Source organism: Crocodylus siamensis, chromosome 5 (genome assembly GCF_052110815.1).
Source record: "Crocodylus siamensis isolate JL-2025a chromosome 5, ASM5211081v1, whole genome shotgun sequence".
NCBI classification, from domain to species: Eukaryota; Metazoa; Chordata; order Crocodylia; family Crocodylidae; genus Crocodylus; species Crocodylus siamensis.
The window spans coordinates 129177888-129196005 of record NC_143399.1 but is presented as its reverse complement, the minus strand read 5'-3'; the positions used below and the strand labels follow the sequence as shown (position 1 = coordinate 129196005).

The 18118-nt window shown below is 39.8% G+C and overlaps 2 protein-coding genes across 8 annotated transcripts in view; one reads left to right on the top strand and one right to left on the bottom strand.

Moving 5' to 3' along the window:
- FBXL2 (F-box and leucine rich repeat protein 2) overlaps window positions 1-9362 on the top strand; it is an 85536-nt gene extending 76174 nt beyond the window's left edge. For all 4 annotated transcript variants that reach the window (XM_090050343.1, XM_090050342.1, XM_090050345.1 and 1 more), the window contains 3 exons: window positions 1754-1810; window positions 6256-6468; window positions 7417-9362. In XM_090050343.1, the coding sequence (XP_089906469.1) occupies window positions 1754-1810; window positions 6256-6468; window positions 7417-7524 (378 nt within the window). In that variant the 3' untranslated portion in view covers window positions 7525-9362. The remainder of the gene's footprint in view (window positions 1-1753; window positions 1811-6255; window positions 6469-7416) is intronic.
- A 270-nt stretch (window positions 9363-9632) lies between these two features.
- UBP1 (upstream binding protein 1) overlaps window positions 9633-18118 on the bottom strand; it is a 79066-nt gene continuing 70580 nt past the window's right edge. For 3 of the 4 annotated variants that reach the window (XM_090050341.1, XM_090050338.1, XM_090050340.1), the window contains 4 exons: window positions 17676-17788; window positions 16608-16750; window positions 14339-14390; window positions 9633-11501 (listed from right to left, as the gene is read on the bottom strand). In XM_090050341.1, coding sequence (XP_089906467.1) covers window positions 11464-11501; window positions 14339-14390; window positions 16608-16750; window positions 17676-17788 — 346 coding nt within the window. In that variant the 3' untranslated portion in view covers window positions 9633-11463. Of the gene's footprint in view, window positions 11502-14338; window positions 14391-16607; window positions 16751-17675; window positions 17789-18118 lie in introns of those variants that run through there. The other variant, XR_016442766.1, reaches the window with a different exon arrangement.

The following is an 18118-nucleotide window of genomic DNA, read 5'->3' as shown; positions in this document are numbered from 1 at the left end:
GAGCATTGAGTAAAAATATTTGGTTTTGCTAATGTGGGCAACTGATAATTCCTATGTTACCAATAAGCAAAACCAGTAATTATCAGGAGACCTTTATAGAAGGGACTACAGTGAAAGATGATTTAAAAACCGTTACACTCGGGTCTCTCTCTGTGCAAGGGTTGTGTTCCAAAAAACCCTTGTATAAAGTGAATTTGCATAAAGCAAATCCATTATTACATGTAATGAATAGGGATACATACCAGTTTCACTCTACTGCCCCCTCCAACAAGGACAAATTAAAACAGTAATCACACAATACAATAAGTGCTGCACAGAGAGGCTGTGAGCTTCACGCTGCAAACAGCAGCATGTGCTGGGGGTGCGTTATCAGGGCAGCACGGGGCGGGTTGGAGGCACCCAGGGGAGGGAAGCAGGGTGGCGGGGAATGCCAGCTGCTCCTGGATCTGCCCTGCTTCCCTTCCCCAGTTGCTGCTTCAGCCCGGTGGGGACAACCCAGCGGGGCTGGGAGCAGCGGGTCTGTGCGGAGAGGCTACGAGCTCCACGCTGAAAGCAGCGCCAAGGCAGTGTGGAACAAGCACCTTCTCCTCACGGCCCTGCTGTTCGCTGCATTCCTGCCCCCAAGCCTTCACAGCCCAGCAGGCACGACCCAGCGCAGCAGGGAGCAGCAGGAATCTGCACCGCTGGAAGCTCCACGCTGCCTTGGCGATGCAGCTCCTTCACGTCGAACTGCAGTGAGGCTAGCGGCGCGGGGTTGCACCCCTCAAAGCAGTGCCAGAGCTTGCAGCCTGCACCTGCCCTGCATGCAGATCTGGGGGACGCAGGTCCCCACTGCCCTTTGGAAGTGTGCGCAGCAGCGAGGAGCCAGTTCTCCCCTGATGATCTACCCAAGGCTTTGTCCTCCCCACTGGGGCTCTAAGCACCCCCCAGCTGGATGGCAGCCCCAGCCCTGCCCAGGTCCCTCCCTACAGGGGCCTCAATCCCCCTCTTCCCCCGCACTTACTTACCAGAACTGCCTTCAGGGCTGCTTGGGGCTATGTGCATGTACTGTACATGGATGTGGTGCCACGTGCCACCTGTTACCCTGCCTGCGCGGAGCTCATTGCTGGCCGACTTCGCATAAAATCAGATTTTTCTCGTGCAAAGTGAATTTCTGGTATAAATAAGGTCGTTGCTTATAAGCGAATTCGCACAAAACAATTCACATAAAGAGACACCCTAGTGTATCAATTTTCCAGAGAAGTGTCTAATAAATTAGATATATTTGAGACTCTGTTGGGCAGAGGAAACAAGTAGCTTTGGTGAATGGATTATGGATTATTTGTATTGCATTCATAGTATCCAGCAATAAAATGAGTAAGGTAACATATAATAGATTTGCAAGGACTGCGGAGCAGATATAAAGCATTCTGTTGGCAAAAGGGCGGTGTTTTTATCACACTTTCTCTTTGGAAATTGATGATGTGAAGTCTATCAACCTATCAATATTTTAGCAATGAAGTCAGTTCAGTTTCCTACATTTTAAACTTACATTCGTTTCACTAAAATTAGTAAAACCTGGGGATGAGAAGAGTTTCTATGTTTTCCATGTGTTTATAGATCTGAGGGACATTAATGAACTAAAGTTAAACCCAAATGGGTATGGCAAGCTACTTTTGTGAGGTATACTTTTTCATGTAGGCAGTTCTCTTCTTGCATATGTCAGTCTATAATACTGTATTTATGTGGCAAATTGTTTGGCTTCTCTTCCTAGATAACAGATAGTACATTGATACAGCTCTCTATTCACTGCCCTAAATTGCAAGCATTGGTAAGTTTAACTCTTATTTATTTATAGGATATAGTTTTTTAAATCTGTACAAACTATTGTCTGTCACTGTCTCTAGTAGATACTTGCCTTTTTGTCATGCTGTGTGACATTTTACAATTTTACATATTGCAGCAAAATGTTTTGAACAATGCTTATTTCTGTGACTGTTTTAAGCACGTGTAGTTTGGCATAAACTTGTTGTTATTAATACATTATATTTCCAAGTATCCCAGTGAATCCCCAGCGTACTCAGAAAAACAGATTTTTATAATGAGTAATTGTGAATAATTAGTCAAAGTAAAAAGCTACATGACTTTTGAGATGCTCTTGAATATGATTGGGAATCTTTATAGATACTCTTTTGCATAGTACTGACTCTTTAATGATGTGTAAACATTTATGTTGAAACAGATCAAAAGCTGAATTAACAGAAAGATAATTGTTTAATAAATGTGCGTATTGTCTCTCTCAATTTTATAAATGGAATTGTATATGAATAATCCTAAAGTTGTTTGTAAATTAACAGGGATTGATAGTAAGTAATAAGTTTCTAGAGCCCAAATTTTCCCAAGTGACTATGGAGTTCACATACTTACTTCATGTATGGAGTACTATGCCTGAGATACTCTAAATATCTGATTTTCAAAGAGCAGGTGCCCAGTATGTTTTAAAACTCAACCTGTTTTGAAGTGGCTCTGGCCCTCCTGAAATTGAGGCACCGAGAATCCCTAGTCTTGGTCAGTTTTGAAAATGTAGGCCGTTGTGTTCAGAGCCAACACTTCTGCCATCATTTATAAGCTGTCCTTAGGAGGGATTAAAAGGAATGATTGTTACTTCATTAATTATGTAGCTTGTGGCTTTTCCCAGAGACCCAGCTCCAGGAATAGTGTTACTAAGGTAGCAGAAAGCTCAGGAAGAGATGGTTTTGAAAAAGAGCTTTATTTAATGCTTTATTCAGATCAATTGCCCCATCTTATTTGTGGACCATAATTCCACAAACTGCCTTATTAAAGTAAAGAAAAATCTGCCAGCTAAACAAGGAATAGTTTACATACAGGTCTATATACTCCTGGTAAAAATGTGTAGCTTCTTATCTCCTAACCCCATTGACAACCAAATTGGCTCAGGCACATTTAAGATCTTTTGTGCCATTAGGAGTGGTTCATACTCCTTTTTTTAACAGTCTGCTTCACCAGAGATCAGCATTACAAACAAGACTATAACTTCTTTTATTCAAGTCAGCTCCTGCTAACCCAGTTGCAGGTCACAACATACACTATATTTTCTTGCATACAATGTGCTTGGGAATAATACTCACCCTGTTTCTGAAAGGAAGATTGAAGAAAAATAGATTTTTCCAGAGTTATGGCTGTGCAGTTCCTAATCTTCAGATGACTTACCTTCCCTTTCCTGCTTAGCTGAAGCTGAAACCATAGCTGCTCCTGAAGACTGGTTTCCATGGGTAGAGCTGTGATTTTGTAGAGCTAAAGAATCCCCAAGCTGGGGTGTGAAATAGAAGAGAGACCAGGGCCACCTGACAAATAGCAAAATTGCCTTACTGAAGGTGTACCAAGACCATTAAAAAGAAGAGATGATTGTTAACATCTGTGAAGAACAAGCCAATGAAGTGAAGAGCAATGAGCCATTAAGTCAAATGACTCCCTGGTCCATGTTGTTCCACATGTACCAGAGAGAACTACTTGTAGACTGCAAAATGAGCAGCACTGGGTGAGAAGGAGTAAGTCTCCTAATTTCACTTATCTGTGCTCTTGACTATATCTGTGATTGACTTTCTAAGAAACTTTGACATTTCAAAGTTGAGCTTTATTGGCACAAATGTTCATTAAAGTGCACTTCAGAGTTGTAAAAATCATGTTTTGAATTCATACCCTGGATTTTTTACGCACTGGAAGTACTTGCTTACTGAACAAACTATGGAACGTAAACAACAACGTGACTTGTTAAGCCAGTAAGAACAATTTCTTACAGCTTCTAACACACACATTCTATAATTAACCACCGGAGCTGAGTTTTAAAAAAATACGAAGTCGTCAAATACTTTTAGATACGTCAAGCAAGTTCTGATCTAATGGATATTTCATTAGCAGAAAACAGCTTAACTTACCTGCTATACTATTTTTATTTGATACTCAGCTAGCCCAAGAACCTTTTTTATTTCTGCATCATAAAGAAAAGAAGTTGACCATCCCCTCTGTAAGATGAAGATTTTCAAATGGTAAACTTGACACTTTACATCTTGTTAAATATTTCTATCAATTCTAGCAAATCTGAAGGACCTTGTGTTTTAATGCAGACTTTTTCATTAGGTATGCTTGCTTCATAAATACTATGAAATCAAACTGGCATCCTGTATTGTGTGTTCAGCTCCAAGTCACCAGAGTATGATCTCTCAGGAAAGCTGAATTTTATAAGCTGCTTACTTCCGGGGATGTGAAACTCTTAATTAGCCAGTAGACAGATACAAGAGACAGAGGTCAAATCTGTCTTTACATAACCTTCCTTCCTCCCTTGAAACCACAGGTCCCTTAATAGATTGGAAAAACAGTACATGCTTTAACACAGACCCTAAGATAAACCAGTTTTATGGAGTAAGCCCTTTGATTTTTTGACCTTTAAAGAAAACAAACTATGCAGTAGTGTTGCTACTGTTTAGGGTTCACACTACCACTAACAGCAGGAGCACTGTAACCTGTTGGATAAAGAAAATGAAAATGTAACAACACTAAGCAGCTGTGGGTGAAGGGAAGTTTGGTTGCTGTGAAGTTGCTCTCTCCATCAGATACAGTGTAAGTCCTAGAACTAGATTAAACCCCTGAGAATTCAGTCATGTGTTGTATTTGTTCTTTCGTTGCTCCATTAAGTGAAGGGGAAAGGGAGAGATGACAAGGATACTGTTCTAACAGACATGAGATAGTAAGGGTGGTTTGGTACTGGCCAAGAAGTTTCCATAAGCCAAAGCAAGGTAGCATGAAGGGTTCAGCATTGTGCTACTTGAAAAAATGACCATGGTACAGCGTGATATACTCTGAGCTAAGGAGAGAATCCAGGTACTTAATGGCCTTGCAAGAAGAGCTTTCATCTAGATTTTCAGACATTGGATTTGGACTTTCTGAAGGACTCTTCTAAGAGGAATCATTTCCTTTGCTGAGTTCAAACATGTGCTCACTGCCAAAGGTCTCTGGCACCAGAGTTTGCCTGGAAAAGCTGCCCAGCAAACACCCCCAAAACATGGTATTGGGTGCATCTACATGTGGTGCAACACGCTACAGTGATGTAGAGTTGGCGGGCATAACCTGTGATGCTGCAGCTACATTGCTGTAGCAACACGCTCCCTTTGCTATAGCATGTTGCTATGGCAACGCAGCGGCTAAAAACAACCGTGCACCACCAGCACAGTGCAGTATGGGCTGTTACTGCGTCGTCGTTTAGTACTACCAAAAGGAAGTACTAAATGACAGTGCAGTAACGCCGCCACCACAGGGGCACATGTAGGGGCACTAACTGAACAGGAAATAAGGAGCTAAATTCCAGCCCAGAGTGAGAGAATGGAATCAATTCAGCACATCAGGGCCTTCAACAGGAGTGATGGTCACATCAAAGCTAACAGTGGCCTCAAATCATCCTACAAGAGAAATCCACATATTTCTTATCATCTTGACAGCGCTGCTATAAATCCTGTGAAAGAGGGAGAAAAATGAGTATTATTTAAAATAGTGCTGGAATCTGGGGCAATGAGGCTTCTTCCATTCCCTTCAGAGGTAAAATTATATATGATGGCCAGTTTCAGTACAGCAGGAAAAAGTTACAATTTTCAAGTAAAAAAATGAATAAAGACTAAAACAAAAGGTTAAGGTGAAAACTCCGGATAGTACCTACTTATCATAAAAACTGGGTTTTTTGAGCTGATTGCTTGAATGGATCTGTGGTGCATACACCTTGGGCATGCAGTGCTCTCCTGGCAAGTTGTGCTCTTTAATGCTGCAAAAAAATCTAGTATTTAAGAAGTTATGGTGTCATCTTTTGGACAATGAGTGCCCAACAGCTCTTGCTGAAGTTAACTTGGCATTTCATAAAAATCAGGTCATTATTGTTTTCGGTATTTATTTGTACGATGGTTATGATTCGCTTGGGTAAGTGACTTGATTGTGTAATTGCAAAGTTGCAATAGCTCCTCTTCATTGCAACCAAACTGCTGCTGCCTCATCATTTTTTTTTAGTCAGCTTGTTTCTGACAGCGCACAGGTAACTTCTAATCCCCCTTAATTTCAGTAACTAGAAATTCCACTTTAATTGCCAAGTATCACCTTAGAGCAGAAGGGGAACACAAAGTTTAAGTCTGGCTGTTGATAACTTGTATTTTACTGGAGCTGCAGTGATGAACTGATTATTTCCGAGGCAAACAGTGAAATGTCTGTCTGTTTCAGAGCTTATCTCACTGTGAGCTAATCACAGATGACGGGATTCTGCATCTGAGCAACAGTACCTGTGGTCACGAGAGGTTACAGGTACTGGAGCTAGACAACTGTCTTTTGATCACTGACCTGACTCTAGAACATCTGGAGAACTGCCGCAATCTGGAGAGAATTGAATTATATGACTGTCAGCAGGTCACTCGAGCAGGAATCAAAAGAATCAGAGTAGGTGTTGTGGACATTTACTTAGCTTTTGGAAAGGACAGAATTGCCTATGTGTAATCATAATAATCATGTAATGCACACATGATCCCAAAAGGTGTTTGAACTATGGGAAAAATAACGAAAAATTTAAGTCTCAACTACAGGGAATTTCCATCAAATGTCTATTTCCATTTGTATTCCAAGATACTGTTACTATTGCAACGCTCGTTAGTACTGATCTTCTATCTCTCTTACTGATGTGCATGTTTTGTGCTTTATCTACTTTCCAGTGTTTGTTTTAAAGGAAACATAGGCTTTTGCGGTTTATTTGAACTATTAATAGCATTTCTTCCAAATACATGTGCTACTCACAAAGCAAATGCAATAAAATGAAGAATCTACATAGATGCTGCCTAGATTGTTAGTTAAGTTTTAAACTAAATGTAAAGGTTTGTAGTGAGGACTGAGCTTGTAGAGCAAGAGTATTAGGATTTTAAGACATGGGAAAATTTAGAATCAATTTCAGATGCCCTTGATTAATTAAAAAAAAAGGACAGGTTTTAAGCTTTTTTTTGTTTCAAGAGTTTTGATTAAGGCGATATAGTCATGATTTGTTGTTTTCTGATTTTGCTATAACTATACAGAAAGCCCTAAAAGTTACCTAAGAAAGATTCTTTGAGCAGTTTCTATTTCTGAATGAGTGAATGTGGCCAGGTTCCAATTTATTAAATTGTTTTCCTGTGCTTAAATATGAATGCCTTGCTCTCTGTAGTTATGCCAGACAGCTGTATGGAACTGTTTGGCTTAGTCACTTTTAGAAGTGGCCGTAGACTTTAAAAGTATGTTAATCAGGGACTCTTAAAAAAAAAAAAAAATCTTTTTGAGGTTTGCCAGTAGTTTAGTATCTGCTGGTAATGGTTGTGCTTTACTGTTTATATTTTTGGTTACATTTTCATTTCTCATTTTCAGGCTCATCTACCTCATGTGAAAGTTCATGCTTACTTTGCTCCAGTTACTCCACCTCCTTCTGTAGGAGGTAGTGGACAGCGACTCTGCAGATGCTGCATTATTCTTTGACAATAATTAACATCAGGCTAAGGGAAACATTTCCTTTGGCTGTGGAAGAAGAGAATCAGTCTGCAAGTGGTTTGCAGAGTCAGTTTCCTGACTGCCATAGCAATGATGTGTCAATCGTCCAATTTTTTGCTGGTAATGACACCAAGAAAGACATTTTTCCAGGTAAAAGTCTTAAGGATTGAGTTGGTGATGCTTTATTTTATTTCTTTTTTTTTTTTCTTTTTTTTTTTTTTTAACTCTTTTGCCTCCACCATCCCCCATTGGCATAACTGTGATACTGTATGGCAATGTTACTTGGGTATTTCAAAGTAGTGAATGCTCAGTGAAAGTACCAATACCATAAGCCCCACTCAATGGAGCTACTACTCAATGTAAAAAAATGTTTAATACAATTCAGAGTTTCTTATGTCAGTCATATGGGGGGGGTCCAAACTGCTGTTCTACAACATATTCATAACGAGACTAAATCTTGTCAGGTTTAAAGACAAATCAGCTTTAGTAGATAGACCAAAACAAGGGGGTTCCTTGTTTTTCATGATACAGCTTAAATTTTAAATAAACAGCAGGTTGGTTGCATGTAACTAAAGAGAAGACAACTATTTAGAAGTCTGTAGAAAATATTTTCCCAAGATCAGGGAAATGCTGTTGTAAAGGGATTGCAAAGCAGGTAAGAATGGGATGGGTACATTATAATTGTATATGCTCTAGCTGAAAAGTATCTACAGTGTTTATTAGATGGCCATTATCATTCTGAGCCTGTCTCCAGTTTGTAAGGAGAAATATTGCAACTGTCCTGGAAGGTAAGGAAGTACTAGCACTATTTTTGTACAGTGGCACATATATTAAATAACCTGATTTAGGTCATGCGTGACATCTATGGGCAAGGAATTGAAGCCCTGGGCAGGAAAATGTGATTGTAAACCACACATTGTGACACTGGTATTTTTTATATTAAGCAGCCTAACAAATGATCTGAAATGGGAAGTATTCAGGCTCTCAAAATCTCAACATTTACTGTTAGGTACATAGGGGAGGAGGGTTATTATTTTTATTTTGTTGTTGTTGCTGATTAGTAATTAAAAATATCTTGAGCATAATGGAAATAAAAAGTGACCTGTTGATACTCTACTATACTACTACACATACAATGTTTCATTGTATTTTTTGTGTAGAAAGTATGTGAGCTTCAGTTAATATAACTTTTGTGACAACTTGGTTGCCTCTGACAAACAGCTCTAACAAATGGGTATCCTGGAAACATTGCCTTATCATTAAGTGCAGCACTTTATTAAAATGGTTGTTTAAACAGAGCTGGCTGCAGGTAGCAGTGTGCATCTACACTTTGCCCTTAACTGCCAAGATTAATAGGGAACATTTAAAAAATACAAAAATATGACAGGGCTTTTTGCTGCTGTATTTTTTTTGTAGCCAGACATCTTATTGTCACACAATTAGCTATAACAGGGACAGCCTAAATAAACATGATCAGTTCAGAAAAGGTGGTGTGTTTAGGGGCAGTGGGTGTCAACTTGTTCTGAAAACCAGAGACAACTAGCAGCAGCAAAGAAAAAAAAAAAGAACAAAAAAGCAACCCCATACCCTTGTGCTGATGTGTACGACCTATTAAAACATTGCCACTTGCTCCATTCCCTCAACAGTTGAACTGAGTATCCCATACTAGCTTTTCAGAATGCATTGCCTTATGTTTGGCTCATTTTTAGGAATCTTACTGTGAATATACAATATTAAAATTGTACAAAACAAACGGAACTTCTGCATACTCTAAAGTCATATAAATAATTTATGAACTAGGAACTCAAATAAAAAAGATCACTGGATATGTATTTGGGCTTGTTTCAATGATTTCAAGACACTAATCTTACTTTAAGTATGTGGTCTTTTGGTTCTGTTTCACTGTCAGTAAGTCTTGACCATCTTTCCAGAAAAGGCTCAACAACTATAGCATGACATTTTTTTTGCAATTAATATGCAAAACTTTTAAAAAAATATGCGGGGGCAAAACTGAACTGCCTTGGAAGATGTAGAAAATGCAATATTGTTGTTCCCAAAATGACAGCCTCCATTTCAACAGAGATTTCAAAAAGCAATTTACAAAATTATTGAAAAACATTTATTTATACTTAAACTGAAATGTGTACATCTTATTAAAAAACAAAAGCAATTTGCTGGTGCCATAATTTAATTCCAATTTCAAGTGAGCTGGACAAACTACTGTACAATTCTCAATACCCTTTAAAATTAGATAATCATTTGGATACTTTCCAATCAAGGATTTTTCCACTTTTATAAAACATTTGGATTTGAAGATGGTGCTGAGCTGAAAGAACTGAACAACAATTGTCAATTCAGTAAGACCCAAACGATACCTGAAGATGAGAAGTTAATAGGCAGAAGAAATGTAAAGTCATGACATTTTACTTTATCAGTGCAGAAAACGTTAAGTCAAACAGGAAAGAAAAAAACTCTAGTTTTCATGGATTCAAATGTTCAGATTTGCTACCACTGTAGAGGCCTTTTTGTTAAGCACTTAACCCAGTTAAGAGGGAATGAATGCTCTTTTGCTCTCTACAAATTTGCCACTTAACACTATAGCATCCAAAAATTAAAGCATTCTTCCCAGATTTTGGCAGGTTGGGTGGTTCAAAGGCACAAAGAATGGTTAAGAGATCTCACTGCCATTTGTGCCTTTGACAAGTATCCCCCAAAGTACCTATTACTGTGCAACTATAATGTTCAATCTGTGAACTGCAGTGCCATGTTTGACAATTTCCAGAAAAAAACCCAGCTTTGAAAAAGCACATTACCTTATTTCAAAGGTAACTTGTGTGTTTCCTCATGTGGAAGAGGCACTGTGAAAGTGTTGTGGTATGGATCTGAGGCTATAGAAACAGTTAAGATACTTGCCCATAAACAGAGACAGTAGCAAGCATTTACCTGCTAGGGAGACTTAAGTGTTGTATACTTAGTGTTTAAGCAATTTAATGGATGCTGCTTAAAGCTGTGATGTAGCCCCTTGGTGCCTGTGGGTCATCTTCCCTCGTCAGCAATATTTCCATTAAGTCAGGAAAATCTAACTCTCACTGCCAGTATTTTTAAACCCACCATTTCACAAGCAGAAGGTTAAAGAGTTCAACTGCAGCAGTGCTCCATAGAGAAACTAGAAACTAAATAAAGGATGCAAAGGCAAATTTTTCCATTAAATTTGTTAAAGCAAAACACAAAATTACTTTGTACCCCACAGGATTTATACTACTCCTTCCAATAAGGTACTGTTGACAATGCAGTTGGCTGCATGCATATATTGCATCTGGCTAGGACTTCTTAAAAATCCTTTTCTGGCATTTACACTTCTTACGTACACTCTTATACACAATTTACACGGGGAAGCCGTTTTGACAGCTTTACTCTCAAAGACCCGACAACCTGATCACTATCAGCTTTTAACTACTCATCTCAACACAGATCAGTATGTGCTCTGCTAACATCAAAAAATAAATTCAGCATAAGGTACAAGCAAGTAATAGACAAACTGGCACAGAAAGGTAAATGCCCCCAAATAAGTTTACATTCATCTCCAAACTGGATACAGTGCAATAGGAAAGCAGTACTGCTTCTACAAACTGTATCTACTGGCCATAATTTGCCTTATTTCACTGAAGGGCAACCACCTTTGCTTACATTGTCTTCCATGCCTGTACATAAGCTGTCATGGCATTATACCTCTTATGAGGACACTTAGCTATGGCAGTGATAAGAAAGTTTACCTATCAAACAGCTCATTAGAAAGGTCATCTTGTGTTTTCAATATGAAACATTTTATATGGTGAAGTTAGATCCTAAGAGTTTTTGGATGATCTTCATAGTCATTAAGTGTGACTTCACTCTGCAGTTGAACAGCAATCCAGCAAATGTTTGCCCTCACTTCAAAATTATGTGGAAACCTTCACCATTTTCAGCTGCAAAGGAGAGAGAAAAGTGGCATCCTTTTAAACAAAGATCCCAAATACTGAAGGCAATACAATAAAACCCCCACATCTAAAAGTGACATTTTCTCCAGTTATTAATGAGTAGAAAAAAGCTCTTTCCTTCAATATGAAGTTTATCTACTTGAAAAACAACTGCCTCAACTTTCTGACCTTCTATGCAGAACACTGCAACTTTGCCTTCTTTCTGTTTAAAAATTCTGAAAATCAACTTTTACAATCTTTCAATCTGATTCGATATTTTTATTTCTAGTATCCCGTCCCAACTGAATCATCCTGTTTTCCTGATAAGGCTGCTCTGACACTGAGCATCACAGAACCAAGTTATTGTCCTCATTTCTAGTAAAAAGATCAAGTAGTGCTCTCATTCTTCAACCTTATCTCATATATAAGGCAGAGCTTCAAACTGAAACAAATAGGAGCACTGGAAACAAAATATAATGCAGGTTGAAAATTACTTAAAGGATTAATTTCAAGTCAAGTCAAGTCAGGTGATTTTAGTAGTGATTTTTCTTAGTTTTCATTAGCAAGGAATATTGAATAGCTTAGTGCAGAATTTCTTCAAACCATGCTTGTGTGTGTGTGCAAATCACAGCAGCGTCCACCCCCTTCAGCCACTCTCCCCCCCCATTCTCTCACTGCCACTGCTGGCTGAAGCTGAGCGGGAAGGGGGGCCACTTTACTACTGTGGAAGAAGGCAAGCATCAAAGCACAGATAAAGTCAAGCAGCTGAAAACTGCAGTAGTTACTGGAGCCAAATGGCATTTTAATTTGAATCAGTTTTTATATCACCAGGTGTGCAGAGTGAGTACCAGTTGTTGGATCTCGAAAATGGAAGCCTTCAAATTTAAAAGGACTCTGAGCCCTGACAATACACCCAGCGACAAGTCTTTTCACATGATGCTAAGGGATACTCCCCCTGGTGAATTCTAACCCCTTATATTATCTGGTAAAAGCAAGGGATGTGTCATGCACTGAGCATATAGGGTACTGGATAGAGCAGTGATTTTTTAACTGGGGTGCCATGAGATCTTTCAGGGCACCATGCACTGTTAAATGTGCTAATACCTGCACATGAGTTACAAGAGAAACCCAGAGATTTCAAACAGCAGTCCAGCATGTCAAAAGTATTTTGGTGTTTGAGCTCTTTGCAACAAAAGAATTGCTTTTACATTTCCATACTTGAGAAATAAGTGAAAGATGAGAGCTGGCATTTTCTAAGGTGTGCCTTAAGTCTACCAAGATTGAGAATCACTAGAATAGAACATACAAATCTGGGAAGCATAACATGAAGGATTTATGTAAGGATTAGGGAGGTATAAAGGAAAGGCAGGCTCCAGGAACAATGAGGTATAAGAATAAGTAAATAATGCCAGTCTATACCTGAGCAGCAAATACATGAAGTATTAGTTGCATCATATAAATATGAATAGGAGCAATTACCATATGTCTGATTTTGTTCTTTCCATAAGTAACTCAGTTTAAAATGTAAGTTGGCAAGTTCAAAATGCCAAGTATTTAAAATTTTGTAATACAAAGAAGTTTTTCATAGATAAGTTATTGTGTCTTTTGAAAACAAGAAGAGTAATACAGCAACCTGCATTATTACCTCCTTTATGCTCAATAACAGATCCTCTGCAATTGTTTAACACAGGAAAAATAATCTTTTCTGGCTATGGGGAAAAAAACCTGTCACAGCTACATGGTAGCCAAATACCAGGATATTAAGGGTAATTCTGTAATTCAACCTTTAATATTCTCTACTTCTTGGTGCACATGCTAAAATTTTGAAATTTAAATTAAAAAGGTACCACAGAACAGGACACTTCTACTTTGGAAACTTCATGATACTAGGAAAGTAATTTTATTTTTGTAGGTACAGTAAAATCCCAGTTATCTGGCACGAGTGTGGAATGGGGGGGTACGAGTAAGGTAGAAGTGCTGGTTACCTGAGGCACAGGGTTTCTGGCTGGATGCACAGCAAGAGGGGGATGGCCAGCTCTGATCCCAGGTGGGAGGGGCCATAGGACTTGCTCCCAGAGCGGGTAGGTCCCTGTACCCTGGTGGCTCCAGCCCTGCCCCTGGGAGCTGGGAGCCCTACCAGGGGAGCAGGCATGGGAGCCTGGCCCAGCTGGTGCTGATGGCTGCATGCCACTCCCCTGCTCCTCACAAATGCCAGGGCAGCCCAGCCATAGGCTGCTGCAACGGGGGGAGGGGCACAAATGCAGCTAGGAATCAAAAAGCAGCACACCAAGCAGGAAAACGGGGCATGGCATCACGTGTGTCCCGCTGCTGAAATGCCAGTTGATGGAGTATTTCAGTTAGTAAAATCTCAGATAACAGGGATTTTACTTTATATGGTAAAGTAGTGGGTGATAATCTAAACAGTGTTGTTGAATTACACCCACATTCTGTTGCTCCAGTAGTTTTAGAAATTTAGGAATTGGATCTGGAGCAATAACTTCATTCAAATATGTAAGGTGATTGTACTAACAGGAATCTGTGATTAATATTAAACTAGAACACTAAAAAGCAAAGATGTCTAAAGTATTGTGCTTTTACAATATACATTTTTTGAGTATAGGTTTTAAAGCAAACCAGTTCAGAAAGACTTGTGAACAATTCCAGCTTCCATCAACCAATTCTAATTCTTTCCCTCTGCTCCATCTCAAGTTCAATGCATTTTCTGGTTTGTAAAAACATAGGTGCCACATAGCTAGAACTTCCACTGAAACAAGGCCTAATTATGGCTTCTTATTGCCACAATAACTTGATTTTCATTATCCCCATCATGAAAAAAGCCAGCATACCTTTTATTATGGTGACTAAGAAACAACTCTCATCTTGAAAGTTTTGAACCATCTAGAAATAGAGAGGACACATTAAAATGTCATCCTTGTCCCTGGTAGGAGGGCAGTCTGAATGTCCAGGCAGCTTTAGTTCCAAAAGGCTAATACTTGTCTATATTCTGTTTCAATACATTGTAACATTAATTATACAGGCTCAAAAAAACTTCCTTACTGTTAAAACAGTAAGACAGTGGTGAAATTATAGGGCATTTTTACACATGCTGCTGGCATGGCGCCGAGCACTTTTAATTAGTGAGCTGCTCTCAGTAAAAGTGCCTGGTGCCATGTCAGGAGTACGTGCAGTGACGCAGCACACCTCCATGCCGAGAAAATGGTGGCAGTACGCTCTGAACTAAAAGCACATCAAAAGTGCGCTGCCACCATTTTCTCAGTGCTAAGTTGTGCTGCACCACTGATATATGTGACGCGTGAGGCTGCCAAAGAGTGTCAGTTTACATGCTGGTTGGAGCAGCCTCCTCTTATGTGTCTAAGTCCCCATACTTCCGAGGGAAGTCATACCATTTCCTTCATTGTAAGTTTTCAAATGGAAGGTGGATAAGGATTTGATAGGGATCATTTAGAAATAGCATTCATGCAGGGGTTGGACCGAATGACCTCTTGAGGTTCCTGAAGTCTGAAATTATAGTTGTAAGGAACAGCTGGAGTTAAGTGAACCAAAATGTCTGTTCAAACTTAAAGGTTTTTTTGTTGTTGTTTTGTTTTTAAAACTGATGCAAAGTAAAGATTCCATATTGCTACAATAAACATATTAATACTTTCATAATGTTGCATTTACTTAAGGTAAAAAGCATGCTACAAACTAAAGTGACTCATTGACTTTGAGGGGTCTTCCGGCACACGCCTTATTGCCCCAGTTGTAACTGTATCAAGTGCCAATAATGAATTCTGTAGGGGTGCACTGATAGAGATTTTGGGGGCTGATACTAATAGCCGATTTTTAAGGAGGCACATTGGCTGATATCAATCCAATTTCCAATACCAGCCTGGTAGCTTGAAAAGCCACATTCAGCTGGTAAGTCTGTTGTGGTGGAAAGGGAAGGGAAGGGGAGGGGGAAAAGGAGCATGGGAGGGCAGATCAAGGCCCCCGCAGTGAAGGAGGGAGTGGGGCTGGAGCAGGCACTGCCCAACCAGGGCAGGGCACAGGACGGAGCTGCAGCTCATTCGGGGGGGGGCGGTTGGCTCCCATTGCATTGCACATCCTGGAAACACATGAGGGGTGGAAGGCATGTGCCCTTGGCACAGCACCAGCCCCAGCAACAGCACAGTTGGGGCCAGGGCAGTGCTGGGCTCCTCCCAGCATAGGCTAGACTAGGCTATGTTCAGGGTGGGGTGATAGTGGGACAGAGGGGGCTGGCTGCACCCACCCCAAAATCCACCATAGCCCTCCCCTAGCCCCCCCCTCCCAGTATCACTGCTGTGCACCCTGAGCATAGCCCTGGCCCACTCCCGGAAAGAGCTTGGCACAGCCCCAGCCCCATCCTGCCCATACCCCACACAGATCCAGGGGCGCATGCTCCCGGATAAGGTGTGGGTCCATCCTAGCTAGGCAGCACCTGCCTCAGCCCCACTCCCTTATCGCAGGGGGCACTGATCTGCTCCCCCAGACCCCTTCCCTCCCCCTCCCCTTCCACCACAACAGACTTTCCAGCTGGACGCAGCTCTCCAAGCTGCTGGGCTGTGCTCCTCGCTGTTTATGTGCTATGCTGCAGCTGCATGCATGCATGGGCATTTATCAGCCAAATTACTGGCCACATCAGGCCAATTTCTGATAGTCACTTTTCCTTATATCAGTGCTAATCCGATATTGGACCGCAATATATGTGTATATATAATTCTGTACTGAGAACCAAAGTTTAGCAAGAAGAGTTTAACTACATATTATTTTGAACACTGTATGAAGTGTTTTCCACTCTGGGAAGGGGAGAAATGAGTATTTTAAGCAAACTACTGCATTCATTTAACAGTGTTGTCTCGGTTCACTTTAACACTACGGAGAAACTCAAGTTCTAACTATCAAGACATTTTTATATATGCTCTCAAAAAGCAAAGGAGGACAATGACACTTAAGAGAAGCATGCCCATAGCAAGTGTGGATACAAGCTGTTTTAAAATAAGCCTCAGCTGTTAATGCACAGTCTTAATAGTGAGCTAGTCTAATTTTGAAGAAATTACAAAAACAAGCAAATGCAATTTCTGAGGAGAAAGTTACCTGATCACTAACAAGGATGTGGATACCAGTGGGACCCTGTCTGTAAACCTGATTGATCTGATGCAAGGGAATATTAAACACCAAAGCAAGCTTGCGAGTGACTTCTGAGGCTGCCATTTCTTCTAAGTAGATTGCGTGATAAACTATAAAGGAAAAAAGATCAACTTTCAGTAAGCATTAGGTCAATTAATAAACATTTATTATATGGAAAAAAACCACATTTCTTCAGGATGTTTAATTTTATATCCCTGGTTTGCAAAACCCTTTAAGAAGCCATAGACCTTTCTTCCTAGTTTCTAACACTGTTTCTTCCTGGTTTCTAATTCATTAATTGGTGTCAGCTGTCATAACTTTTTCCTTCAAAACAGTTACTTGTCATAATCAGGCTTTCAATATAGTTCTATGACTATCTGCTTTATTTGCTTCAATACTGGAAGCAAGCTACACAGCATCAGAAATACAAAAGAAAAGATTATTGGGGTGTTCACCAGGATCTGGGGGAAGAATTGTTCACCAAAGTGCCCCAAGGGATGACATGGTCAAATGTGCCATAACATGTGAAGTGACTAAAAATAAATATATTTCTGTTAAAAAACGGATGGAAAAATTCTGTAATCCAGGCCATTCCTCACCACATGGCTATTCTTAATGAAGATAGCTTTTTGACACATTACCTACCTGTGGGCACCTTCAGCACTTGTCTTGTGAGCATTTTATAGCATAGGAAAAGGTCTTTTCCAATTTCACTTGAATCTTATCCGCAGTGACACACAGTGACAGAATTTGGTGCATCCAAGAACAAAATAAAAAACTTACAGTGAAAATTAAAGTGCTGTGTATCACAAGGCTTAAAACAGCTGTTGTGCTCCTAATTCACGCCCCCATCAACTTCCATCTGTGTACTCACTTGCTGAACACAAATTTCCTACTGCTGCTTTGCACGCCAGAAAGCCACAATTCTAGTGTATAAAACAAAATGGATCTATAGCTCTTTCCTCTCAATATACTTTTACTTTGCACCTTAGTAAAGCATGAAATGCTAATATTCAAGAGACCTTTGTATCATACCATATATTGCACCGTTGCTGTTATCGCTACTTCCTGCATCTTGCTGACTTTCCAGTTGTATGCTCCTTGCTGGCTCCTGGCAGACATAGATTGTTAAACGGGGCCTAACAGACCTGCAATTTAAAAAGATCACATATTAAAAGGTAAACAAACTTTTACCCATGTACAGGCAAAATTTGTATTTGTCTGAATTCAAAGTCTTAGCATTCAGAACATGCTTAAAAGATTACTGTTTTACACACTATTTTAAATGAATGCATCATAAACTATCACAGGTAGCTAATCTAATGAGCTACTATCAGAACTATTGAGCTTGTCTGTCAAAAGTGCTAATAAATTTAAGTTTAAAAACTAATTCCACAATTCTAAAATTATTAAGACCTAGCTTATTTACATTGGAAACCTGCAACATTATTACTGGAGTAGCAGTAATTACAGATCTT